General features: G+C 52.5%; 1 protein-coding gene and 2 long non-coding RNA genes across 3 annotated transcripts in view; 1 reads left to right on the top strand and 2 right to left on the bottom strand.

Annotated features, from left to right (window-relative positions):
* LOC103671379 overlaps positions 1-6,812 on the bottom strand; it is an 8,892-nt gene extending 2,080 nt beyond the window's left edge. Inside the window, exon 1 of the long non-coding RNA XR_570874.2 lies at positions 6,741-6,812. This is a non-coding gene — a long non-coding RNA (uncharacterized LOC103671379). The remainder of the gene's footprint in view (positions 1-6,740) is intronic.
* Positions 6,813-8,445: 1,633 nt separating this feature from the next.
* Positions 8,446-9,045, bottom strand: LOC121101023. The gene is made up of 2 exons (XR_005832884.1): positions 8,939-9,045; positions 8,446-8,573 (listed from the first exon to the last, which is right to left on the bottom strand). It is a non-coding gene; the product is annotated as an uncharacterized LOC121101023 (long non-coding RNA).
* Positions 9,046-10,945: 1,900 nt separating this feature from the next.
* On the top strand, positions 10,946-19,954 carry NAGK (N-acetylglucosamine kinase). Its single transcript, XM_040623330.1, has 10 exons — positions 10,946-11,182; positions 12,917-13,001; positions 13,156-13,254; positions 14,062-14,203; positions 14,954-15,064; positions 15,764-15,876; positions 17,314-17,401; positions 18,362-18,459; positions 18,923-19,001; positions 19,645-19,954. Exons 1-10 carry the CDS (start codon positions 11,154-11,156, stop codon positions 19,833-19,835), a joined length of 1,035 nt encoding a protein of 344 aa, XP_040479264.1. The 5' UTR covers positions 10,946-11,153; the 3' UTR covers positions 19,836-19,954.
* Positions 19,955-21,925: the final 1,971 nt, after the last annotated feature.

Raw genomic sequence — 21,925 nt, 5'->3', positions numbered from 1 at the left:
CCCCCCCCCCCCCCCGCCCCGACACTCAACTGGCTGCCTCCTCATCATTTGGGTCAAGATCACCTCCTCAGAGGGGCCCTCCCTGATCACGTTTGAAGATAGCTCCCTCATCCTGCTCCCTGTTTTACCTTTCCTCTGGCACCTACTGCATGCCCTTATAGATGTTTGTTCGTTTCTTTTCTGTCCTGGCCACTAGAATGGAGGCCTCATGAGGGCAGGCACTTGGGCCTGTCTAGTCCCAGAGTTCCCAAGTGCACACACCAAGTAGGCATGAAATAGATACACAAGGTATGCCGAAGGGACAAAACATGCTAAGTGGACACGAGCAGGCACGTGCACGGGGACACACGAGTCCGGCATCACCCGCACCGTGCACACGGCCACGGGCACAGGCAGACGCGGGCACGCTCACGTGTTCTCACTTGGCCCAGCTCCCCAGAGCCCAGGGGGAAGTGTTCTCACCCACGATCCCCCGTCCAGCCAGCCTCCGGGAGGACTCCACTCAGCCCTCCTGGTGCTAACTCAGCCTGACACGCCGGTTGCACGCGGGGCTTCCTGTGGAAGCTGCGGCAAGCCCACCGCCATCGTGGTGGCTGCTAATTGGCTCTGTGTTGGGCCTTGGGTCACCGCTCGGTCAGCCATGGCTGATACCTTCTTCCCACTTGTCTCAGGAAAGGCACTGCTGTCCCCTCTGCTTAGGCCTCAGCTGGCCACTGAACCGCACATGCCTGGCCACGTGGGACCGGCTGGGCCAGCACGCCCCCCTGACCGTGGCCCCCGCCCCACTCAGTGCTGAGGGGGAGCAGAGATAGCTCGGCAGACAGGATTGGCCTGGGGCGGGCATTTGCCCAAGGGGCGCGGTGTGATAATAAGGGTATGGGGAAGACCCAAGCCCAGATAGCTCTGTTAGGGTGCCTGAAATGCCACCATCCGAAACTGGGTCCTCTAGGTCAGTCCCTCCTCTCCCACAGGGTTTCTGTTAAAGCCCACACCCCCTAGTGGGGGGGGGGCTGAAAGGTGGGAAGAGGAAACACTACTAAGTCAAATGCTACAATTGATCCTTACATTTACCCGGCAGGGCTCTAAGCTTGATGTTGTTATGCTCTCAACACCCCATTTCCGGGATTTTCAGTAGATTCTTTTTAGAGTAGAAGTGGCTGCCTTAGCTTAATGCCAGCATACCCCATGTCTGAGATATTAGGGCGCAGGTAAAGGTGAAGTGGCTTTTCCTCAGCCACGTCTGGGATCCTCAGCGAGTTTATCTGACTTTCTTCCCAGTGGGGCTTGAGAGCAGAGAGTGGGGCAATGCTCGGGCCTTGAGAAAGCTCAAGACTTGGCTTCCTATATGGAAGTGCCCACCTGGCTCCCACTTTTCATTCTTCCGGAGCCTCACTTATAACCTTTCACAGTTTTGACAGGGCCCCAGCTTCCTTCCAGCTTGGGACTAGAATCTCTCTCACTCTCTGAGCCATCCTCAAATGCTTGACCCCTCCAGGGGGCCCCTCGACTGCTGTTCTGGCCTGGTTTTGCTACGGGTGGCTACATCCTTGCCCTATCTGCCCCACTCAGGGCACTACGGAGCTCAGGGAGCATTTGGGCTATACCATGCCTCTCCTGCCTTTCTTCCCCCAGTGCCCCAGCTGGGGGTTCAAGGCTGCACAAACCCCATCTGTCCAGCAACGCCAGTGGCCTCCTTTGAGATAGTATCACTCAGGGAGAGGCAGTATGCTAGGAGAGGCCCATAAGAGGCTTTGGGCAACACCTCCTAGGCCAGCTCTGACCCCTGCTCTCGGTCTAGAGAGCTGAAACCCACCTTGCCCTTCCTGCTTAGGAAGAAAAGTCTAGAGCAGGCCAAAGTCTTACTGACCCAGAATCTGGGAGAGAATTCTGGGCTGCCCCAGGGAAGGAGGAGTGGAGGAGTGCCAGCCCTGTCCTCCCAACCTGAAAGGCATGGCAAGAGAATGACCTGAGGCTGCTGGTGGTTCCAGCCCAGAAGGAAACAAAGCCCAAGCCTGAGGCCTTAGAGTGAAGCCCCTGGAAGAACTGAAAAGTCCAGCATTTAAAAGCCAGTGGATTGGGGTGCCTGGCTGGCTCAGTGGATACGGCATGCAACTCTTGATTTCGGGGTTGTGAGTTCAAGCCCCATGTTGGGTGAAGAGATTACTTAAAAAAAAAAAAAAAAAAAAAAAAAAAAAAAAAAGCCAGTGGATTAAAGAAAAAAAAAAAAAGGGGGTAATTTTGAATTGAACAAGAATGGAAATGACACTCCTAGCTGGGTTATCCTTAAAGTCTGCCCATGGGATTATTAAATTGGCATAGGCCCTCCAGGACCATGAAGTGGGTGATCCTATAGAATTATGTTCTTCTTCCAGAGTTTTCCAAATTGGAATCACAAGAAAATGTGTGTGTGTTGGGTGAGAGAGTGTGCAGGCGGGTGAAGACAAGGCTCCCTCTGTGCAAATAACCTTGTTTATTGAGCCATTAAACAGGATGAAACAGGTTTCTCTCCCTTGGGGCTTTTCGGAGCCTTCATGTCCTGATGGGCCGCAGGACTCCCTGACGCAGGGGTGCGGCAGGTGGATGGATGGTAGAGGACTCAGTGTTCCCAAGGACCATAGGAACCCTTTGTTCTGGAATTACCAGTTAACATCTCCCGAGGAAACAGCATTTGGGCAACACCGCTGACTCGCTCTGTGGGTAATCATTCTGTTATTTGCCGTCACGCGTCAGTCCTGCTCTCCTCAATTATGGGAAGACAATTCTAAAGAACTGAAAACTGAACATTTCTCCTCCTAAGAAACACTTCAGTCATCTAATCTGTCATGGATCATTGGGGTGACCCCCTCAGACTTGCTCTAGGACTCCTCTCCAGAAGGGATTTTTTTTTTTTTTAGGGGTGACCAACACAGCCCATTTTTAAAACTGAAAGTCCTGCATCCCAGGAACTCCCTCAGTCCTGAGCAAACCAGACCACCAGTCTCAACTGCTTCTTCGCAAGTATTTCAACAGCAGGGGTTGGCTCCAAGGAGCTCAGGGAGCTCTCTGAGCCCCGCAGGGCACCTTGTAAGGGGACTGTTTCAACTGATTAGGCTACTGGCCAGCCCTTCCTCTGCCTTCTGTCCCGCCTCCCGTCCTGCGGGTCACACTGCCTGGGTCTCCTGGGCCAGTGGAAAAGGGGAGGAAAGTTGCCTGGCCCTCGTAAGACACTCTGAGCAATGGCTCTGGAACCCTAAAGAATCCTGCTCATCCTGGCCCCTGCCCTGCACAGACTCTCCAACCCCCCTCTTACTTCACTCACAGTGCTCTCCCTGCCTCTCCCATCAGTTCCTACCAGGCTTTCAAGACCCAGGCAGTACCCCTCCTCCAGGAAGCCTTCCAGAGTGCTCTAGCCCATTCTAACCCCTTTGTCCTCCGCCCTCTGTTTGTACTGAGTCCACAGTCCTCATCAGATTCATCTACTGCCTCCTGGTGACTTCTGGGCTTCTTAGCGAACTTCCCAGGAGTTGACTCCTTGCCTGCCTGGCCAGTCTGTGAGACCCACGTCTGCCCACCTACAGCCTGGCCCAGCCCCGGGCCAGGCACGTGGAGATGCTCAGAAGCGGTGCACTGGTTGCTGCTGGAGCCCCTTTCCCTCCCCTCTGCAGCTCAGATTTTCAGGGAGGGACCCACCCTTGGGAGAGTCCTGAGGGGTCGGGTTACATGGGAGCAGGCTCCCTCCCACACAGAGACACAACACTGGCCTGGCCTATGGAGAGGATATGTTGGGGAGGGGGTTGCAAACCCTCGGGATTCTGGGAAGTGGGAGCTTGGGCTGCAAGGGGAGTCTTTGAGGCACCTGGTAGGGAGTGGCAGAGCCAGTCAGGACAGCTGCCTGCCCTGGAGCAAGTTTCCCAGCCTCTGTTTTCCTCACTTCTCTCCCTCTTCTTGACTCCAGGGACTGTCCCTTCTCTTGCGTGGGCTCTTCCTGGAGGTTGTGACCCAGTCCAAGGCTTAAGCTGCTTACAATACACCGAAAGGCAGACACTCAGTGCCTGCTAAGGGGGTCCTAGCCAGGATCCCCTCCAGGAGACAAAGCCCCAGAGATACCTGTCCTGAACTCCCACCTCCTTCCAGGAGCCCTGCTGGCAGAGGCCTGTCTGATCCTGAGACTGCCCTTGCACATTCTTGGGTAGCAGCTGGTGCTGGAACACGCGGTGACTTGCCCTGAGAAGCCTCTATGGGCCTCTATGGGCAGCTGTCTGCTCCAGTCTCTGTCCGCCAGAAGTCTGAGCAGAGAGCGAGGCCCTACTTGAGACAGGTGCTAGTCTGGCAGAGGTCCGTTTACCTCCTCTCCCTCCTGAGATCCTGACACCCGCAGGCTCAGGAGGTTGGGCTTTCGTCAGCCCCTTTCCCAGCAGACAGTTCCTCACAGCCTGGGGAGGGATACTCAGCCACAAGGACTCGAGGGGGGGTGCCAAAACTTGGAGTTTCTCCTGATTTTCCAGGTTCTTCTGTGAGGCTCAAGGGTTTGCAGATAAGGACCCACAACTTTAGAACGTTTATGGCCATTATATAGATTTTTGTATGTGTGAAATATTTCACCAGAAAGAAATACACTACATCCGCGTGGTGGGACATTGCTCAGCAGTGGGAAGGAGCTCCCGAGACAGCCCACAACCGGGCTGAGCCTCCGGCAAACTGCGCTAGCTGAAAAAGGCTTCCCTGGGGCTCACAGTCTCGAAACAACAGGATTTTGGTAACAAAGAACACATCAGTGGTTGGCAGGGGTCAAACCAGCCCTGAGGTCAGATGCTCCCAGAACAGGCCTCTTCTGGAAGAGGTCCCTCCACTGTAAGCGAGGGGTGGGCAGAAGGGCTTCTTCCCCTCCCTGCTTCCATTATTACCAGTACCTTCCTTTCAGCCTCCAAGAGAGAACTCAGGTTGCTCTCAATGGCTCCTGACATACTAAGCCTCGACCAACCTGCATAACCCACCCTACACCGAACCCTTTACCCTTCTCTCCTGGGATACAGAATGTCCGTAGCTCAGGAAGTTCTGTGTCCAGGGCTCCAGCTAGGTGCCAAAGAACAAATCCTGATAAAGGAATGGGACAGGCCGGAAGTGGAAGCTGGAGACACTGATCCCCCTGGCTGTGTCACAGACTTCCTAGAGGAGGGTAGCCTCCCAGCCCACCCTCTGTGCACACTAATTTGTGGGTTTCCTGCTGTACCACAGCGACAGGGCAGGTAAAAGTTGATGCGGGGTCAGATGATGGGATTTGGAATTCTATGATTTCTTTGAGCATCAGTGGCCTAACCCATCATGACCCAAAGCAGGTACCAAGGGCTCCTAATCCACCGGGAACTGGGGCAGTCTGGTAGAGTGGAAAGGCTTTAGAGTTAGAAAGAACTGGGTTCCAACCCCAGCTGGGCCGTCTATGAGGCCCTTGACCTGGGGCATTTTGGGCTTGCAGTTTCTTTTATGGGTGTTGTGTAGTTAGGCGGCTTGATACCCCCGCCCCTGCCCTTAATCCTGGAGGCAGCAGCCTGGAGAGTCCAGGAGCCCAGAAGGAAGGAAGCATAAACCCCTCTGAACCTGGCAAGCGGAGGGGTTCTAAAAACCGCAAGAGATGGAGATTGGTTGGAGGCCCAGACAGGGAGACTGGGCATCTGGGCAGCTGCCATGGCCGCCCCTCCTGGTGCTGCTGCCCGCTGTGTAACCCTGGCCCTCAGATGCAAATGCGGGAGCCACGAGGAGGCTAAGCGTTAGGTCTCGACTGAAACCTGGAACGACTGAGCTCACCTGTACACGATTCAGCTAAGAACAGAGGATTGAGATAGAAATTCAGCTCAGCTGTGGGAAAATAGTTGCAGGTTTGCACCATTGGGTTTGCGATCTATAAAAAAAGTGGACCTGCGACACAGGTGCACACTTTCACATATGTACTTCTGCACTCAGACACACACGGAGCACGGACGTCTCACACACATAAAGCGCACGTGCCCAGTGTGCGCTGGTAAACGCTTAACAGCCAGCTTTCTGCAAGACAACGACCGCCTGATTTAGAGTAGTCGCTGATTTCCGTGTTGTAAATATTCGCGCCATGGCAATTTTGAGCTGTAGTCTGATATCACCTAATGGAGGTTAGAAAGATGTGCACAGCTAGCTGTTCGTGAGCGAGTGCGAGTCTGCTGCCGCGTGCCACTGCCAAGTTACGTTTATACGTCTGTGCGTCTGCTCAAAGGTGCCTAAAGATCCAGGATTGCTTAGGTTCCTTTAAGAATTGAAGTTCCAGTTGCAGTTCTATACATGCACTAAGCACGGAAAAATGCAGGAAGATATTATCTCAAGTACATGTGCTTGTAAACAAGTTTGTCACTTAGAAACCTATACAAGTTCAAATATATAAATAAGTATAAACACATCTACATATAGATACACATAAGTCAAAACGTGCAAAGAAACCGCACATAGATACCCACAGACTCAGGAAGGGGGAATAAACCAACCTGATTTTCTGGGCTTGCTGCACTGACGTAAGACCGCACACTTTCGGATCAAGGGGCGGGAGACTAGAAGATCAGACTATTTATGTTTATAGTCAGCCGCCTGTACTTGCTTCTGCACTCTGTCCCCCTCACCCTTCCTCGCATCTTCTGGCTTATTCCTGGCTGTCCTGCAGGTCTAGAAGAGCCCCTCTCTCACCTTCCAGCTACCAGCCCGGGAGTCCCACCTCCACCTTCAGTAAAGCAGCTGCTTACCCCTCTTCTTTCACTGTGGGAAAGTCAGTTCCACCTTCTGTCTCTGCCCTCATCCCAGATCAATAGAGGGAGAGGTCAGCATGACCCCCCACTTGGATCCCTCCTCCTGACTTCTGCTCTGCCCTATCCCTCACCACTTCCTTGTTCATTTCATTCTTGCCCGGGCCATTGCCCCAGCCTTCTAAATGTCTCCCTGCTCCAGGCTCTTCCCTCCCATTTGTCCTGCTATAAGGAACCTGCCAGATTAATGATCCTAAGCACAGTGCTGACGTCACGCTTGTGCCAGCAACTTCCCAATTCAGGACAGATTAGGGCTGGATCCCTTTGAGGCCCCTTGACCACTTCTCCAACTCTTGCTTCCCCAGGCCAGTTTCCCTACTGTTTTCTCCAAATGTCTTTCCCTCCCCAGTCTGTTGTGCAAATTGTCTCTGCTACAGAATCTGCTTGTTCCCCTCTTTAGTTCACAGTGGGGCAATTACTACCTCTTGTGACTGTGACACAGTGCTTTATGGTTTATAAGCACTCTCAGAACTATTTATGGACCTCCTCTCATGTGCCCTGTATGGAGGTTAGCCCTGGAAATACAATGAGTCAAAACAGATGTGGTTGTGCTTTCATGAACCAAGTCGACATAACCTGTTGAGGACCTTGGGTCCCAAAGTTCTCTGACCCCAAATCACGTGGATTTGGGAGGGAAGAGATTTTCCTGCTGTTCGTTTTGCCTGCCCCACACCGCCCCCACTCCCATTGGAAATCTGGCCCCCCTGGAGCCCCGGGGGACAAAGAACAAGGCTGTGGCTTGGGGAAGGAAGAGGACTTTACCAACCACATGAGCACTCCGGGGGCAGCTGTTGGGATGTTGCAAGCCCAGTAAAAGGGACCATTAAACTTTTACAAAGCTACATAGAGGTTAATACTTGTATATATTGCCACATCTTTACTTCCTTCCTGTAACTGGCACCCCCACAGTGAGGAACATGTATTCGTGTGAGGCTAAGCTAATTGCTTCGGTTTCAGAGCCTGTTTCCTCACTTGTAATATGTGGTTAAGAAATCTCTGATATTTTCATGGGGTTGTTAAAATAATCAAACAAGAGGCACCTGGGTGGTTTGCTCTGTTGAGACCTAACTCTTGATTTCGGCGCAGGTCATGATCTCAGGGTTGTGAGATCGAGCTCCACGTGGGGCTCTGTACTTGGTGAGGAGTCGGCTTGGGATTCTCTCTCCCTCTTCCCCCCACCCCCACTCTCTTGTGCTCGCTCACTCTCTCTCAAAAATAAATCAAATCTTCAAAAAATAATCAAATGAGATAAAAGTATCTGAGAGTTTTCTAAAGCTATAATGTACAAGGCTGTTAAAAGTTCAGAAATAACAGAAGTAAAACCAATGAATCACTGAAGTAGTAATTAATGAAAGTTTACTGAGCACACACCAAAAAGTTTGTAGACCAGGAGAACGCAAGCCAAAACATGGAATGAGGCTCAGAGATACATTGTTATAAACCAGCTTATTTAGGAGCGTCTGGGTGGCTCAGTTGTAAACGTCTGCCTTTGGCTCAGGTCCTGATCCCAGGGTCCTGGGATCAAGCCCCACATTGGGATCCCTGCTGGGTGGGAAGCCTGCTTCTCTCCCTGCTTGTGTTCCCTCTCTCGCTGTCTCTCTGTCAAATAAATAAAATCTTAAAAAAAAACACCCATCTTATTTAGTGACAAGACAGTGACCGTTTATTCGTTTGTGCGATTGGTTATTGTGGTGTCTAAATGGGGTATCTCTGCATCAGACAGCGGGCGAGGGTCTGGTGGAAGCTGGTGGAGCCGGAGGTGAAGGAATTCACCTGAGGGAGAACAAAGGCGATAGTAGTTTGTTGAATACACCGCAAGGGAGCAATAGCACGAAAGCAGAGGGGAGGCTGTCTGCAACAAGGCAGTGAGTGGGGGCTGTTTTTAAAGGCCAAACGCGCGAGAAGGTGTGGCGACATAATGGAATTTTCCCTTTTTTGGTAACTGTGCCTGGTTTTAAGGAGCTCTATGTTCAGTTAGGACCTATGGTCACCCCATAGGCCCGTCTGTAGATTCAGCCAAGTGGTGGCTGTGGGCCCTTTCTACATTCCATTGCTCAAGCCTGTTTGCCTAAAAGCAGCCTGTATGGTTACAATATTAAAGTTTTTTTTTTAATGATAGGGAATTGGTCAGTGCTTACCTCTTATGAACTTTGGGGAACAGTTCAAGTTGTGCTTATGATTTCTAGAGGCCTAAGGAACAAATGACCCAGGTCAAGTTAGTCTTGCCAAAGAAGCTAAATTAAGCCTTGTGTGTGTGTGACTAGACTGGTTTTGTCCGCTCAGGGAATTTTCAAGCTGGTCTGTTTGTTAGCTTATTTTGCAATCCTGTGTTTTACAATGCTCAAGTGTACTGAACACATTTCAAGTGTTCAGTAGTCCCATGTGGCTACTGGGCTGGACCGCAGCTGGTAATTAGTAACATAAGTAAAAATCAGTTAAAATCTGCGTAGTACTTTAAGGTTTCCAAAATTCTTCTGATATTTAAATCTTGTGTTAGTCTGGGTAGGTGGGTGTTTATCATTTCCATTTCGTACACGAGAAGCAGCAGCAACTGTGTATAATTAACCCAAGGTCCTCAGCTAGTAAAGCTAATAAATGGTGAACTCAATCCTTGTTTTTGAATCTGGGCACTTTCTCTTTTGCTTCCTTTTCTAAACAAGCAGTACAAAGGGAAACTCTATCATACATACACGTCCCAAGGCTCACTGCACTAGTGTGAAAAAAGGTACAGTCCTTTAAAATCCACCTACAATCTCCTCTCCTCTAAAAAATCCTGCCCAGTTTAATCCCACCAGAATCCCACCAGAGTTCCAGGATTCTAAAAACATGTGTTGGATTAAGCACCTTCCAGCTCAGATGTTCTGCAAAGATAAATGACTCAGGTGGGCATTAAAAGAAAATCCTGCCTCTCTGATATTCTCTAGGACACAGTGATTTACTTTTCAACTACTCTTGAGGGTTACATTGTAGTGTTTCAGCATCCCAAATAAATAAGTCATGCAGTTAAGACTCCTCTCTTCCAGTCTGAAAGAGCACACATACACCAAAGGTTCACACCAAAACACAACCAGAGCCAACTGGCAATCAGGGAAAGAAACTACGAGTGCAGGGTTTCTCTAAGAGGACACAGAAAGTATCTCCAGGGATGGGGAGCGGGCAGAGCAGGGACCAAGCCAGTTGGAGAACTGCCCTGCAAAAGACTTGCCCCTAAGGCTGCAGCTCTAAGAGCAAGGGCAGCTGACCGCCCTCCTGGCCCGACAAGCCGCCCCACCCTGGGCCCAGAACAGCCTGGAGCAACCCGCCGAGGCTGAGGCTCCCAGGAGTCCCAGCCTGGCTCCCCAACCTGGTTAGTATTTCCCCCCCTTCTCGCTCCCTTTCCCTTTTCCCAATCCCGCGGAAGGAAGGAGAGTGGGATGGTGGCTGGAGGGCAGCAATAGGTTTCTAGTCTATGTCCTCGCAAATACCCTGCACGAAGAACTGAACTGAGCGGGTGCTAAGAGCTGATCGCCCCCTTCAGTGGGTTGCAAGGACAGCCTCCAGGGCTTTTCTCCTTTCCCAGCCCAATTCTAGTTACTCCTGATTAGGCATATTCGGCACAAGCGCAGCACGAAGTCTGCGTGGTGTTTCTGTGTGTAAGTGTGCCTTTTGCTATCGCCAGGCAGGTGCTGGGTTGGACAGCCTAATTTTTTTGAAGATTTTATTTGACAGAGAAAGAGAGAGAGAGACCGAGAGAGAGCGCACAAGCAGGAGAAGCAGGACGAGCAGGAAGCAGAGGGAGAAGCAGGCTCCCCACCAAGCAAGGAGCCCTGTGTGGGGCTAACCCAGGACCCTGGGATGACGACCCGAGCCGAAGGCAGACGCTTAACCGACAGAGCCACCACCACACAGCCTCATTTCCAGGGTGGCCCCCCAGTCCATACCCTCCCCCTGGACTGTCAGCGTCTGCGACTCGGCGCGGATCACCCACAGCCTACGCGGCTAATAAGCAGTGCGCATGCGGGAGGCAGAGCTGTCAGCAACTTCCGGATGCTGGGGGTGTGTGCGGGCGGGGCAGGGACTTGTCCAGTGGGTGGGAGCCCCACACCCCTTTCTGGCTCCTCCGCTTGGGATCCGGCATCCATCTCCGGAGGCAGGGTCCAGGAGGAGGGGAGGCCTCCGGCCGGGGTCCGGAGGAGCCGCCGAGGACCGCGCTCGCCCAGCCCGGCAGGCTAGCAGCGCCCCGCCCCGCGCACACGCCGTCGCAAGTCAGCTGGACGGCGCGGGTGTTCACGTGACGGGGGGCGGTGCCCAGCGAGCCAGAGGGCTGGCGGGAGAGAAGCAAGGCGAGGGAGCTCCGGCGGCGGTAGCACGGGCATGGCCGCGCTCTACGGGGGTGTGGAGGGGTGAGTGCGGCTCAGCGGAGGGAACCCGGGAGGGGCGGCTTGGAAGCGGCTGGAGGGCAGAAGGAAGGAAGCCCGTGGCCGGGCTGGCAGGCTGGTGCCCTCGCACCTTAGGGTCCGGCCACTTTGGGCTTCTGAGCTGCGGGGCCTTGCGGAGGAGCGGTGTGTGTGCGCGCGGGGACCCTGCGTGTGCACGGCCACACCCGGGGCGGCGGGGTCTTTTATGTTTGACGGCGGAACCACACCCCTCCTCTGTCCCATGAACTACCCACTAGATCTCGCGCTATATCCAGAAGCTCCTCTTCCTTATTCCGGACCCCGGAGAGAGTTTTGCTGAACAGGTGTCAGGTGTGAAGTTGCTGCACTGGGGAGTGGGGAGTAGGAGTGTGATGGAAGCCGAGGATGAAGAGCCTTGCAGGAGGAGATCTGGTAGCTAGAACAGCTGCCAGCGGATACCTGGAACACCTCCGTTCTTGTCAGCATTCCAGATCGAACCCTCTGTCATTCTTGCATTTTTCCTGTTTAGAAACTTATTTACTGGGCTTACTGTAATACCGCTTCCTCGTAGGACTACAGGCAAGACTTTTGCCCCGTCTGGGCTACATTTACCACATGTGTATAGTGAGAAGAGGGATGAATGAGATGATTGCCAAGTCCCCTGCCAGTGGGAGCATTCTGTGAAATCTGGGTGTGTCTGGGCATAATAGAGGGTGGCTTTTGTCACAGCCTGGGCGCTTACTTTTGAATCTGAGATTGGGATTACTTGTGTGGCAGGGACATCTCACTGCTGACTCACAGACCCACGTGTCTTTTTTTTTTTTTTTTTGGTTAACGTGAATTGTTAAGGTTGACCTCCCCCATCCTGTACCTGTTGCACTTTTTAAAAATCAGTACAGGACCTTTCACTCATCCCTGTTATGTTCATGTGTAAGACATGACCTATTTTTCTAGTTTGTCAAGAGATTCTTTTGGACATTGAATTTGCTGTCTCCTTCATTAACTAACCCTTGAAACTTCTTGCCATCTTTGAGTTTGATCAGCAGGTCTTTAGTGTCCTGTTTTGATAGTCCCAAGAGTACTGATCAATAAAGAAACCTACATCACACCACCACAGACGTCCCTCCAAACTACCATTTCCCCCAGTAATAAGCATTTCACCATTTGGTTGCGTAAGTAGGTACAGACTCTCCCTGCCCTCTGGTCAGTGTTTCTCCGAAGGGTGTCTTAAAGAACTTGGCAGCTGAAGCTGGATCTTGAAAGAAGCAGAGACATGTGCCAGTCCCTTTAGTCACATTTACTGAGTGTTGGCCTGTGCCAGGCATGAGAATGAATGAAGGGTCTGGAGCTTGGCCCCGTGGAGTTTGTAGTCTAGTGAGAGGTAGACAGAAAAGCAACTAAACACTCTTACCAGAATCTTTACAAGTTATGGGGGCACTGATGTGGTTTAACGAATGGAGCTGTGGCGGTAGGCCACGCGTCAAGAGATTTCAAGGACTAGGTGATAGAAAAAGGGTCTTGCAGGATAAGTAGGACATCCCCGAGGGAAGCCAAGCAGGAGCAACGTTTCAGTCTGGTAGCACATCACACCAAGCCACAGAAGTGGGCTTGGGAACAGGAATTGGGTTTGCCGAAGCTGTCACCATCGCCCTGGGCTCTGCCTATGACAAGGACTGTACACGCTGAGCTGTCCCTGCAGGTTTGTCTGCGCAAGACTGAGTGCCCCCTTGTGTTCCGTAGGGGAGGCTCACGGTCCAAGGTCCTTTTACTCTCAGAGGATGGGCAGATCCTGGCAGAAGCAGACGGACTCAGCACAAACCACTGGGTAAAGACCGCACTGAGGGACCAGTGGGTTTGGTTGTGGTTTTATTCTCTGTAACTCCCGTTAAGATGGTGGCTGGGGCCGAGTATAGCAGCCTGTAGGGGCAACACCGGTCACACAAGCCGTTGTAACTCCTCCTTCCCTTGATTGGGGCCAGCTCATCGGGACAGACAAGTGTGTGGAGAGGATCAACGAGATGGTGAACAGGGCCAAACTGGAAGCAGGGGTGGATCCTCTGGTCCCTCTACGAAGCCTGGTGAGTCTGGGGTAGTGCCTGGGAATTAAGGCGCAGAAACACAGACAGCGGTTTTGACTAGATGAGTCTGATGACTGCAGAGTGAAAGGCCTTGAGGGCTTAGTCTCTGGTCTAGAAACATATTCTCACCCATTCTTATGGCTTCAGTTGTCACCTACAAGCCATAAGGATGGGAAGAGCCCAGGGCTTTGGAGAGCCACTGAGACCCTGGTTTGAATCCCAGTTTTGTCACTCAACATCCGCAAGACCCCTAGCAGGCTACTTAGCTCCTCTAAGCAGCCGTCTCATTTGGGAAATGCCGTAACAGTTGCTACCTCAATTGCTGGGAAGAATAATGACGTCACACATCCCAGAGTGCTGAGCGTAGAGCCTGACCTATAAGCGCTCGTTAAATGTCAGCTGTGAGTCTCAGCTCAGACGTGTCTCTCAAGTTGCTGTAGCTCCGACTCCCCCCGGCCATAGCCTCAGTGACACGTTCTGCAGGCTCAGCTAAACCCCGCGTATTGCACACCAAGCCCATCTCCGCCACTTGCTCTTCTGGCTGACTTTTCGTTGAGGGCACTGCTGACCCTCCCACCGTCCACACCTGGCATTATCGAATCCCCTCTCTGGGTTCATTCCCAGACCAGGGTCTCCTGGCAGCCAGCAGCCTCCTGATGGGTCATTGTTGGGGCGGAAGGAGGACTGGAGCTGGATAAGCAGGGTATGCCCAGATGTAGAGTCGGGGTAGACGCCAGGAAGGGGGGGGGTGGAGACAGGAGCTGGGGCCGGGGCCCTGCCGGCTCACGCACATCCCACGCGGCCTAGGGCCTGTCGCTGAGCGGTGGGGAGCAGGAGGACGCGCTGAGGACCCTGACGGAGGAGCTGAGGGAGCGATTTCCCCACCTGAGTGAAAGCTACTTCATCACCACGGACGCCGCAGGCTCCATCGCCACGGCCACGCAGGCTGGTGAGGAGGAGGGCGGGTGAGGCCCAGAACTGGTTTTCTGGGGAGAGCCCCTCAGTTACAGCTGGCGAACTTGTCTTGCAGTATCTGGAAGGCAGCCTCCCGCATGCCCTGCTCCTTCGCCTTGCTCTTTTTGCTGGCCGAAGCCCCTGCCAGAGCGAGGACTGGCCGCGGGTGGGAGGGCAGGACAGTGTCTCAGTCAACCTGAGACTCCACGCCTGCGCGGGCCGGGACGAGGCTGGCTGGGAGAGCTAGGAAGAAATCGGGCGGAGCTCTGCGGTAGCGTACAAGGCCTCTGTGTCCTGAGGTCGGCGTTTGACTCGCTTCTATTTGCCAACAGTACCATCTTGGAGAAGTTAATGGAACTCTTGAGTTTCAGTTCCGTCCTCTATAACATGGAGGCAACTGTATTCACAAAGTTGGTTTAGGATGTTGAACGAGTATCACTGTGTGAACAGGGTCTAGCACAGTCCTTGGCGCATAATAGGGACACGGTGAGGCAGGTTGTCACTTAGCTGGGCAAGGAGGCAGGCTCGCGTTGTTCTTTGTCTCCCAGAGAAGGGCTCTGTGTAGATTGGAGCTTCTTTGAAACCCAGGCCCTCCACTTTCAGGCAGGAAACTAGCTGGGCTCCGTTATCTCTGCAAGACTGGGTGGTGAGCCCGGGGCTGGTGTCTATCCTCTTTCCTCAGTCAGAAGCTGTGTGCTCCGTGCAGGGCCTTGGCCACACTGAGCCTCCCGTGCCCTTTCCCCAGGTGGGATCGTGCTCATCTCTGGGACAGGTTCCAACTGCAGGCTCATCAACCCCGATGGCTCTGAGAGCGGCTGTGGCGGCTGGGGCCACATGATGGGGGACGAGGGCTCAGGTGAGTTCATGCCAGCTGGGCCTGGCTCTGAGGCTCAGGGCCCTGGTCCCTTCCCTTCCTGCAGCTCCCCATCTTCCTCTCCCCTGCCCTTGGCCACCAACCGCTTGGGGCTGTCTGGGGACAGCTCCTAAAAAGGTATTGTGAGTCCAGGATAATGACTGAGAGAAGATAGAGTTGCAGATGGTGGACTAGTGGCTGACCTTGGTCTGCAGCCATGATTTGTACCCAGGTTCAGATTCACGCCTCGGCATTAATAGTCGTTGCTTTCCTGGGTTGACTTTGGAGTCCTTAGGGAGAAATTGACACTATGAAGGTTAAGGCCAGAGATGCCAGGACATGCTGGACCAGTCTGCTACTAGGAAAGGAGTCTAGAAACTCCTCCTGCATGACATCTTTATAGGTAGCAGGTATACCTTCTCATAGGGGCCTTTGGGGCCAGCTCATGGCAGTGACCACTTGTGGTCTTTGTGACAGCTGACTGACCTTGTCTTTATTTTTGGGCAGGAGCTGGTGTGACCCAGCCTCACCTCTTGTCTTCCCCCTAGCTTTCCTTTTGTGGATTGGTCAGATACAGCTGAAATCGGGGCGCCTAATTTGCTGTCATACCCTGGCTGGTCACTAACCTGTCTAGGTCTGAGTTCTTCATCTGTGAACTCAGGGAGATCGGCCCATCTTCTTAGCCCTCTCTGCCCTTCGCAGCCTACTGGATTGCACACCAAGCGGTGAAAACAGTGTTCGACTCTATCGACAACCTAGAGGCGGCTCCTCATGACATTGGCTACATCAAACAGGCGATGTTCAGCTATTTCCAGGTACAGCCCCCTGCCTCTGGTAAACATGCACACTGGGATGGGGCAGTGGGGTGCTGAGCAGGAGTGAATGCAGGGGAAGAACTGGGTGAGCCTGAGGGAAGTTGGTGTGAATTTGGATCAGAGCTGGAGGATGGAGAAGTTCCGGGTGAGGACAGGATTCATGATGATGTGGGTGGTGCCTACCAAGAGGACGTCAGGCATGAGGAATGGGCAGGCTGGGGACAAGTGGTTAGCTGGAATTCGTTCTTGGGCAGCTAGGCTCTGCTGGGAGATGAAGGTAGACGCCACTGCAGGCTGGAGTGAGAAGTGCGGGGTGAGGTGAGGAGGCAGCGCACTCAGACGGCAGGTAGAGGTCGGACAGGTGTGTTGGTGAGGGGCTTCTGGCCCCTGTGGGTCAGGGAGGAGAGCCCGTTAAAGAGGTGGGCAGGGAGAGTTCTTGGGGAGGCATAACCTCTTTCCCAGGGCTTTCCTCTGTCTGGGCCGTGCTTGTCTGTAGTGGGTTAGGAAACAGCTGTTTTGAGCCGAACCCGAGGTAAAGGGTGAGAGGAGAAGGAAGGTAGGTCTATTTGATAGACCTCTCTGCGTGGGAGCCCCTTACGTGAGCTCGGGACGGGCTCAAGGAAGGAGATGAGAGATGCCGGAAGGTAGACCTGTATTTTCAAGGTTCAGGGATTGACCAATTACAGAGAAACTCTGGCCAGGGCCAAGGTGAGGAATAGGGAGGGACCAGGAAGAGAAATCAGTTTCCATAGGAGCTGCTGTGGAAGCTGCAGGTAAGCCACCCCGACCCAACAGATTGGGTCTAAACCCTGCTGGGGGGTCTGCCATGCCCTCCTTTATCCTTCGGTCATTCTCACAAAGTCACTACAAGGATTGAATGAGCTCGTGTGTGGAACGTGCTTACTCTGTGGCTGTAGGTGCTCACATTGGAGCCCCCCCTCTTCCATTTTAGTGTGTAGTCTGGGGAAGCGTCAGTCCCTCAGGACCTACAGAGGTCGTTTGTTAGGAGAGAAGGACCTTCTGTGGTCAGAGGAGTTTGGGAGAAACGAATAGATTTCTTGGTTCAGGACTTCGTAGGGCCTTTAATTTGCTAATGTGCACTGACTCTGAGAGTTGCAATGTGCAGTAGTCCTTCAGTTGCTTTCGCCAAAGAATTCTCTTGAGGAGCACCGCAAGGAACTGCAGGACACACTTCGGTGCTCCCAGATCTGTGCTCTGTGCTGTATGTATCCAAGCTGATCTGAAATGAGCGACGGAATCCATGTGGGGAAAACAACTTCCCTCAAATGAGAAATCGCAAATCCTTGTATCCTCTAGAACTGAGAAAAACAACCATTATTCCAGCTTTTCGAACAGACGTCAGGAAGATCAACTTGGGTGGGCAGACTGGGCATTTTCCTTTGCTTCTGATGACTCTCCGTGCCCTTTCTCTCTCAGGTGCCAGATCGGCTAGGAATCCTCACCCACCTGTATAGGGACTTTGATAAATGCCGGTTTGCTGGGTTTTGCCAGAAAATTGCTGAAGGTACTGGAGGTGGGGCAGGGTTTTATTTGGTTTTGTTACCCAAAGACTTCCCTAATTGGGGGATGGAATGGGGTTCGTATGGGAACTGGAAGCTAATTCCCCTCTGACCGAGTGACTTCAGTTCTCTGCCACCACGCACCTTGGTACTGGTGGGCCTGGGGGTGGAGCCGGGACACGTGGGTTGTATCGACAATTGTTTTATATTATCTATGTTTCTCTTCTTAATGGCTGCCATGGCTTGTGCAGGCTGTATGTCTGTTTCTGAGAAATTTCTGAAGCGGTTGCCCTTCGGGCAAATCTGTAATTAAAAAAAAATTATTGATATCCAAAGAACTAGGCGATCATAGAGAGGTTTGGCATGCTGCGTTGGGGGTCAGGAGAAGCTAAACCGTAGGGCTTGTCTGCACAGTGCTGTTTCTCCACTATAAGGTTCGTACTCCCTTTATTTGGATTGCTACAGCCTCACGACGTTGTAGACCCCAGTTACATCTTGCTGGACTGAGGCCCTCTCAGAGCAGAGCTAGGGAGGGGCGGACTAACAGCAGACTGTTGGATGGGAGGGTCAGGCAAGAGCACCAGCCAGCTGCTCAGGTAGGGTCCCCAGAGGTGAGAGACCTTTAGGGACAGACGTGGTAACTCTGTGTAAGCTGGAGTAGAGACCAGATGCCACTGTGCTCCTCTCGTGGGGGCTGCCCTTCTCATTCGAGCGGAATGAGCTGCCTGGGTACAGGACCTCCCTCCCTGGGGAGAAGTACCTGGTGGGGGCAGGGCGGTAAGGATGGAGAGACCGCTTTGGAGGCTTGCATACCTACGTGCCATGAGGTGGGCGTCCGTTCCTAATGTAGACCTTTGCTAGCTATAGGTGTTCCTCCTGTTTCTGCCCTGCAACAGAGGGAATAACAGGACAGGCAGCTCCCTAGGTACTCACCACTCCCTCCCCCCCCCCCCCCCCCCCCCCAGGTGCTCAGCAGGGAGATCCCCTCTCCAGGTTTATCTTCAGGAAGGCTGGGGAGATGCTGGGCAGACACGTGGTGGCAGTGTTGCCTGAGATTGACCCGGTGAGTCGAGGTGGGAAAGGAAACCTGGACGCTGCTGGGCCAGATTTGGCTCTTTCCTATCAGGGATGAGACTGTCCCATCAAACTCTGTAAAGGGGTCACGATTTTAAATGAACTTAGGGTGTGAGGAAAAACTCTGTTAAAAGTCTTTAAGACATAAAAGTTCTTGGGGCCAGCACCTCCCCTCTCTGACTGGCCCACAGCCTGTATTTATAAATAGTAAATTATTTTAACATGGTGCATGTTTCCATCCACTTCCCTCCCTTCTCTTTCCTTCCTCTCTATTGTTACTTCACTCTTTTTCCTTTCCGTTCTCTCCCTTGGCTTTATGAATCTCCCTTTTCTTCAGCCCACCTTGGCTAGAGGGAGAGTAACAGGGATCGGGTGGACTGGTCTTAAGATACTACCTGATTCAGCCCTGGAGAGGTGTGGTCGCCCCCAACGTCCATTTCGCTCTCTGCCAGGTCTTGTTCCAGGGGGAGATGGGCCTCCCCATCCTGTGTGTGGGCTCTGTGTGGAAGAGCTGGGAGCTGCTGAGGGAAGGTGAGCCTGGGGTGGGCATTGGAGAGGTGGGTACCCAGGAAAGCTGCCTGCCCAGGGAAGACTTGGGGGCCTGGGTCCTGAGGCCTGGACGGACCATAGCCCTCTGCCTTCAGTCTGCCAGGGAGCCCTTTACAGTGTCTCACCCAGCTTCCTTGGAGCCAGAAGGACCTGTGGGTTGTATTGACAAAGATGTTCTTTTTAAAGGATTTATTAACATGCACCCCTTCGTAAAGATTGAAGACCTCCCTTGAAATCAGAGCTTCTGACCAGCATGTGGTGACATCTCTAGTCAACACAGGTGCAGCCAGAAGGGGAAGAGGCTGCCTTCTTCACCCTTGCAGTGTTGGTTCAGGTCGCTGTGTGGTTTCCGTTAGACATTCTGAAGTAGGTGGAGGGCCCCGTTGCTTCCTTGAGTTCCTGGCATCGAGTGCCTGGTGGCTGCAGGCTCCAGTACCCCACGGCCGTTGCTAGGCTCACGTACCCTGGTGCCCTGCCTGTTAGGGATTTGGTGCGTGGGCCCCTCGAGGACNTGCACAGGAATGCCTCAGGGCCTGGGCCTCTCCTTTCCCTCCACCTTCTCCTGGTCTCGACCACAGGGTGCTGGTCTACTCTCACCTCCGCCCTCTGCCCTCTTCCCCTTCAGGTTTCCTTCTGGCGCTGACCCAGGGCCGAGAGATCCAGGCCCAGAACTCCTTCTCCAGCTTCACCCTGATGAAGCTGCGACACTCCTCTGCCCTGGGCGGGGCCAGCCTCGGGGCCCGGCACATCGGGCACCTCCTCCCCATGGACTACACTGCCAACGCCGTTGCCTTCTACTCCTACACCTTCTCCTAGGGGCTGGCTCTATCCCTCCAAGCCCAGTGGACATTGGGTGCTGGAAAGGAGGCTCCCCCCCCCTTTTTTTTTAAAAAGAAAAACACATAGAAAATAAATGCACTTTATCCACTCCCCAATTGCATTGTGTTATCGAGCACACTTGCTGCGTACATCCTCATTGCACCTGTCGGCAGCTATCCCAGAGAGCTCAGGAACGGTTTTAGTCTAGAATTTAAAGCCCCGTGCCCAGGTGCTTGGCCTGTGGTTTGTAATCTGCTCGCCGTACAGTTGGGCAGATAATTCATGTGTGTCATCCCTTCCCACCGCCCCCCTCAGCATTAGCATACTTATATGCCGTGCGGCTGCCAGGTAACTGTGACCTCAGTTTCTCTGGTCAAAGTGAGTAATGTTTCCTACCCAGCCATTTTCCCTGGAACTACGTGTTCTCTGTGGAGAACATCACTGGAAGTAACCCTAGACACTTCACACCCTCTCCTCCTGATAGTCCCAGTAGGATTTAAGAGATGGTACCATTGTGGTGGTGAGAATTACCTCGCTGAATTTGGTCCTTATAGGTAAACAGCATATTTTGCAGATTTTCCCCCATGAATAAGTTTTTTTTTTTTTAAGATTTTTATTTATTTGAGAGAGAGAGAGAGAGAGAGACAAAGCACAAGCAGAGGGAGCTGCAGGCAGAGGGAGAAGCAGGCCCTGAGGTGGGGCTTGGTCCCAGGACCGTGGGATCATGACCCAAACCAAAGGCAGATGCTAAACCGACTGAGCCACCCAGGTGCCCCCATGAATGAGTTCTTGAGAGGTTATGAAGATGGCTGAGATCTAAGAAGGCCAACTAGACACAACGAGATGGCCTACTTATTCCTGGTGACTTCTAGCCTGGCTCTGGTTATAATATGACATTTTGCATTTGTTGTGTGACACGGAATGATGAACATCAGTGAAGAGCAAACATGATTTCTGTCCTTTGGACCCTTCTAGTTTGATTGGTAAAGAGAAGCCCAAAGCTTCCTGTTGTGCGGCGCATGGTGCTTGGTGAACTGGAGACAGTCTTGGTCCACAGTGGCTGCCTCTGCGGGTGTTCAGAGTGTAAGCTGTTAGAAGGCATGGAACATGTGCATTGGTTATTCTAGGTCTTGTTTTCAACTAAGATTTTTGTCTTCCTCCTGTATCAGGTGATTGACTCAGTAGGTCAAGGAAGAGGTGGAGATGTTCATGTCTACCGAATACTTTGGGTGATCTGTGCTGCAGAGGTCCGGGATCTGCACTTGAGGGAGCTCTACCCTATAGCTTTTGAGTGCTGATGAAGCCCTTGAAGAGGTCTTGGATACTTGTTTCTCAAGTCAAATGACACCTCTTTCATAGTGTAGAACAGTGTGGCAGTGGCTCTCCTCCCATCAGCCCTAGCCCAACACAAGCAGCCAGCGTTTTGAGCAGTAAGAACTCAAGCCAAGTCGCTTCTGCGGAGACAGCCAGCCACCTTCACATCTCCTGTGGTCCAAATCACTAGGGGCCAGCTCTCAGCAAGTCCCATACATCTGGTAAAAAGCTTGCAAAGAGAAGGACATAGAGGAGGTGTCTTTGCTATATCTCACAGTCCTAAGAACACTTATTAGTGTCAGGGAGCTTTGGAGGAGTTTTTGTTTGTTTTGTTTTGTTTTTAAAGATTTATTTTAGCGCACAGCGGGAGGGGCACAGGAAGAGGGAGAGAGACCCTCAAGCCGACTTCAAGCTGAGCGCAGAGCTGATGTGGGGCTTGGTCTTATGACCCTGAGATCACAACCTGAGCCAAAACCAAGAGTTGGGCACCTAACTGACTGTGCCACCCAGGCGCCCCTGGAGAAGCTTTTTATGTGATCTTGGGACCAGGAACAAGCAGTATTTTGGATTTAGAATCTAAAATCTCATTGGTGGAGAGTGTATAATAGAACATAAACATAAGAGTTTATAGTCTTCAAGAATATGGCGATCTCTCTTCCTTACCATTGTCTAGGCTCTACTATTTCCATTGGGAGAGCTGAGCAAGGAGCACATCTTGATCGATTTTTTTAGTCCTAGTACATAAGTATTGAATAAACGTTAGTTAAAAAAAA

This window comes from Ursus maritimus, unplaced genomic scaffold, assembly GCF_017311325.1.
Source record: "Ursus maritimus isolate PB19 unplaced genomic scaffold, ASM1731132v1 scaffold_6, whole genome shotgun sequence".
Taxonomy (NCBI): domain Eukaryota; kingdom Metazoa; phylum Chordata; class Mammalia; order Carnivora; family Ursidae; genus Ursus; species Ursus maritimus.
This window is presented reverse-complemented; position numbering and strand designations above follow the sequence as displayed.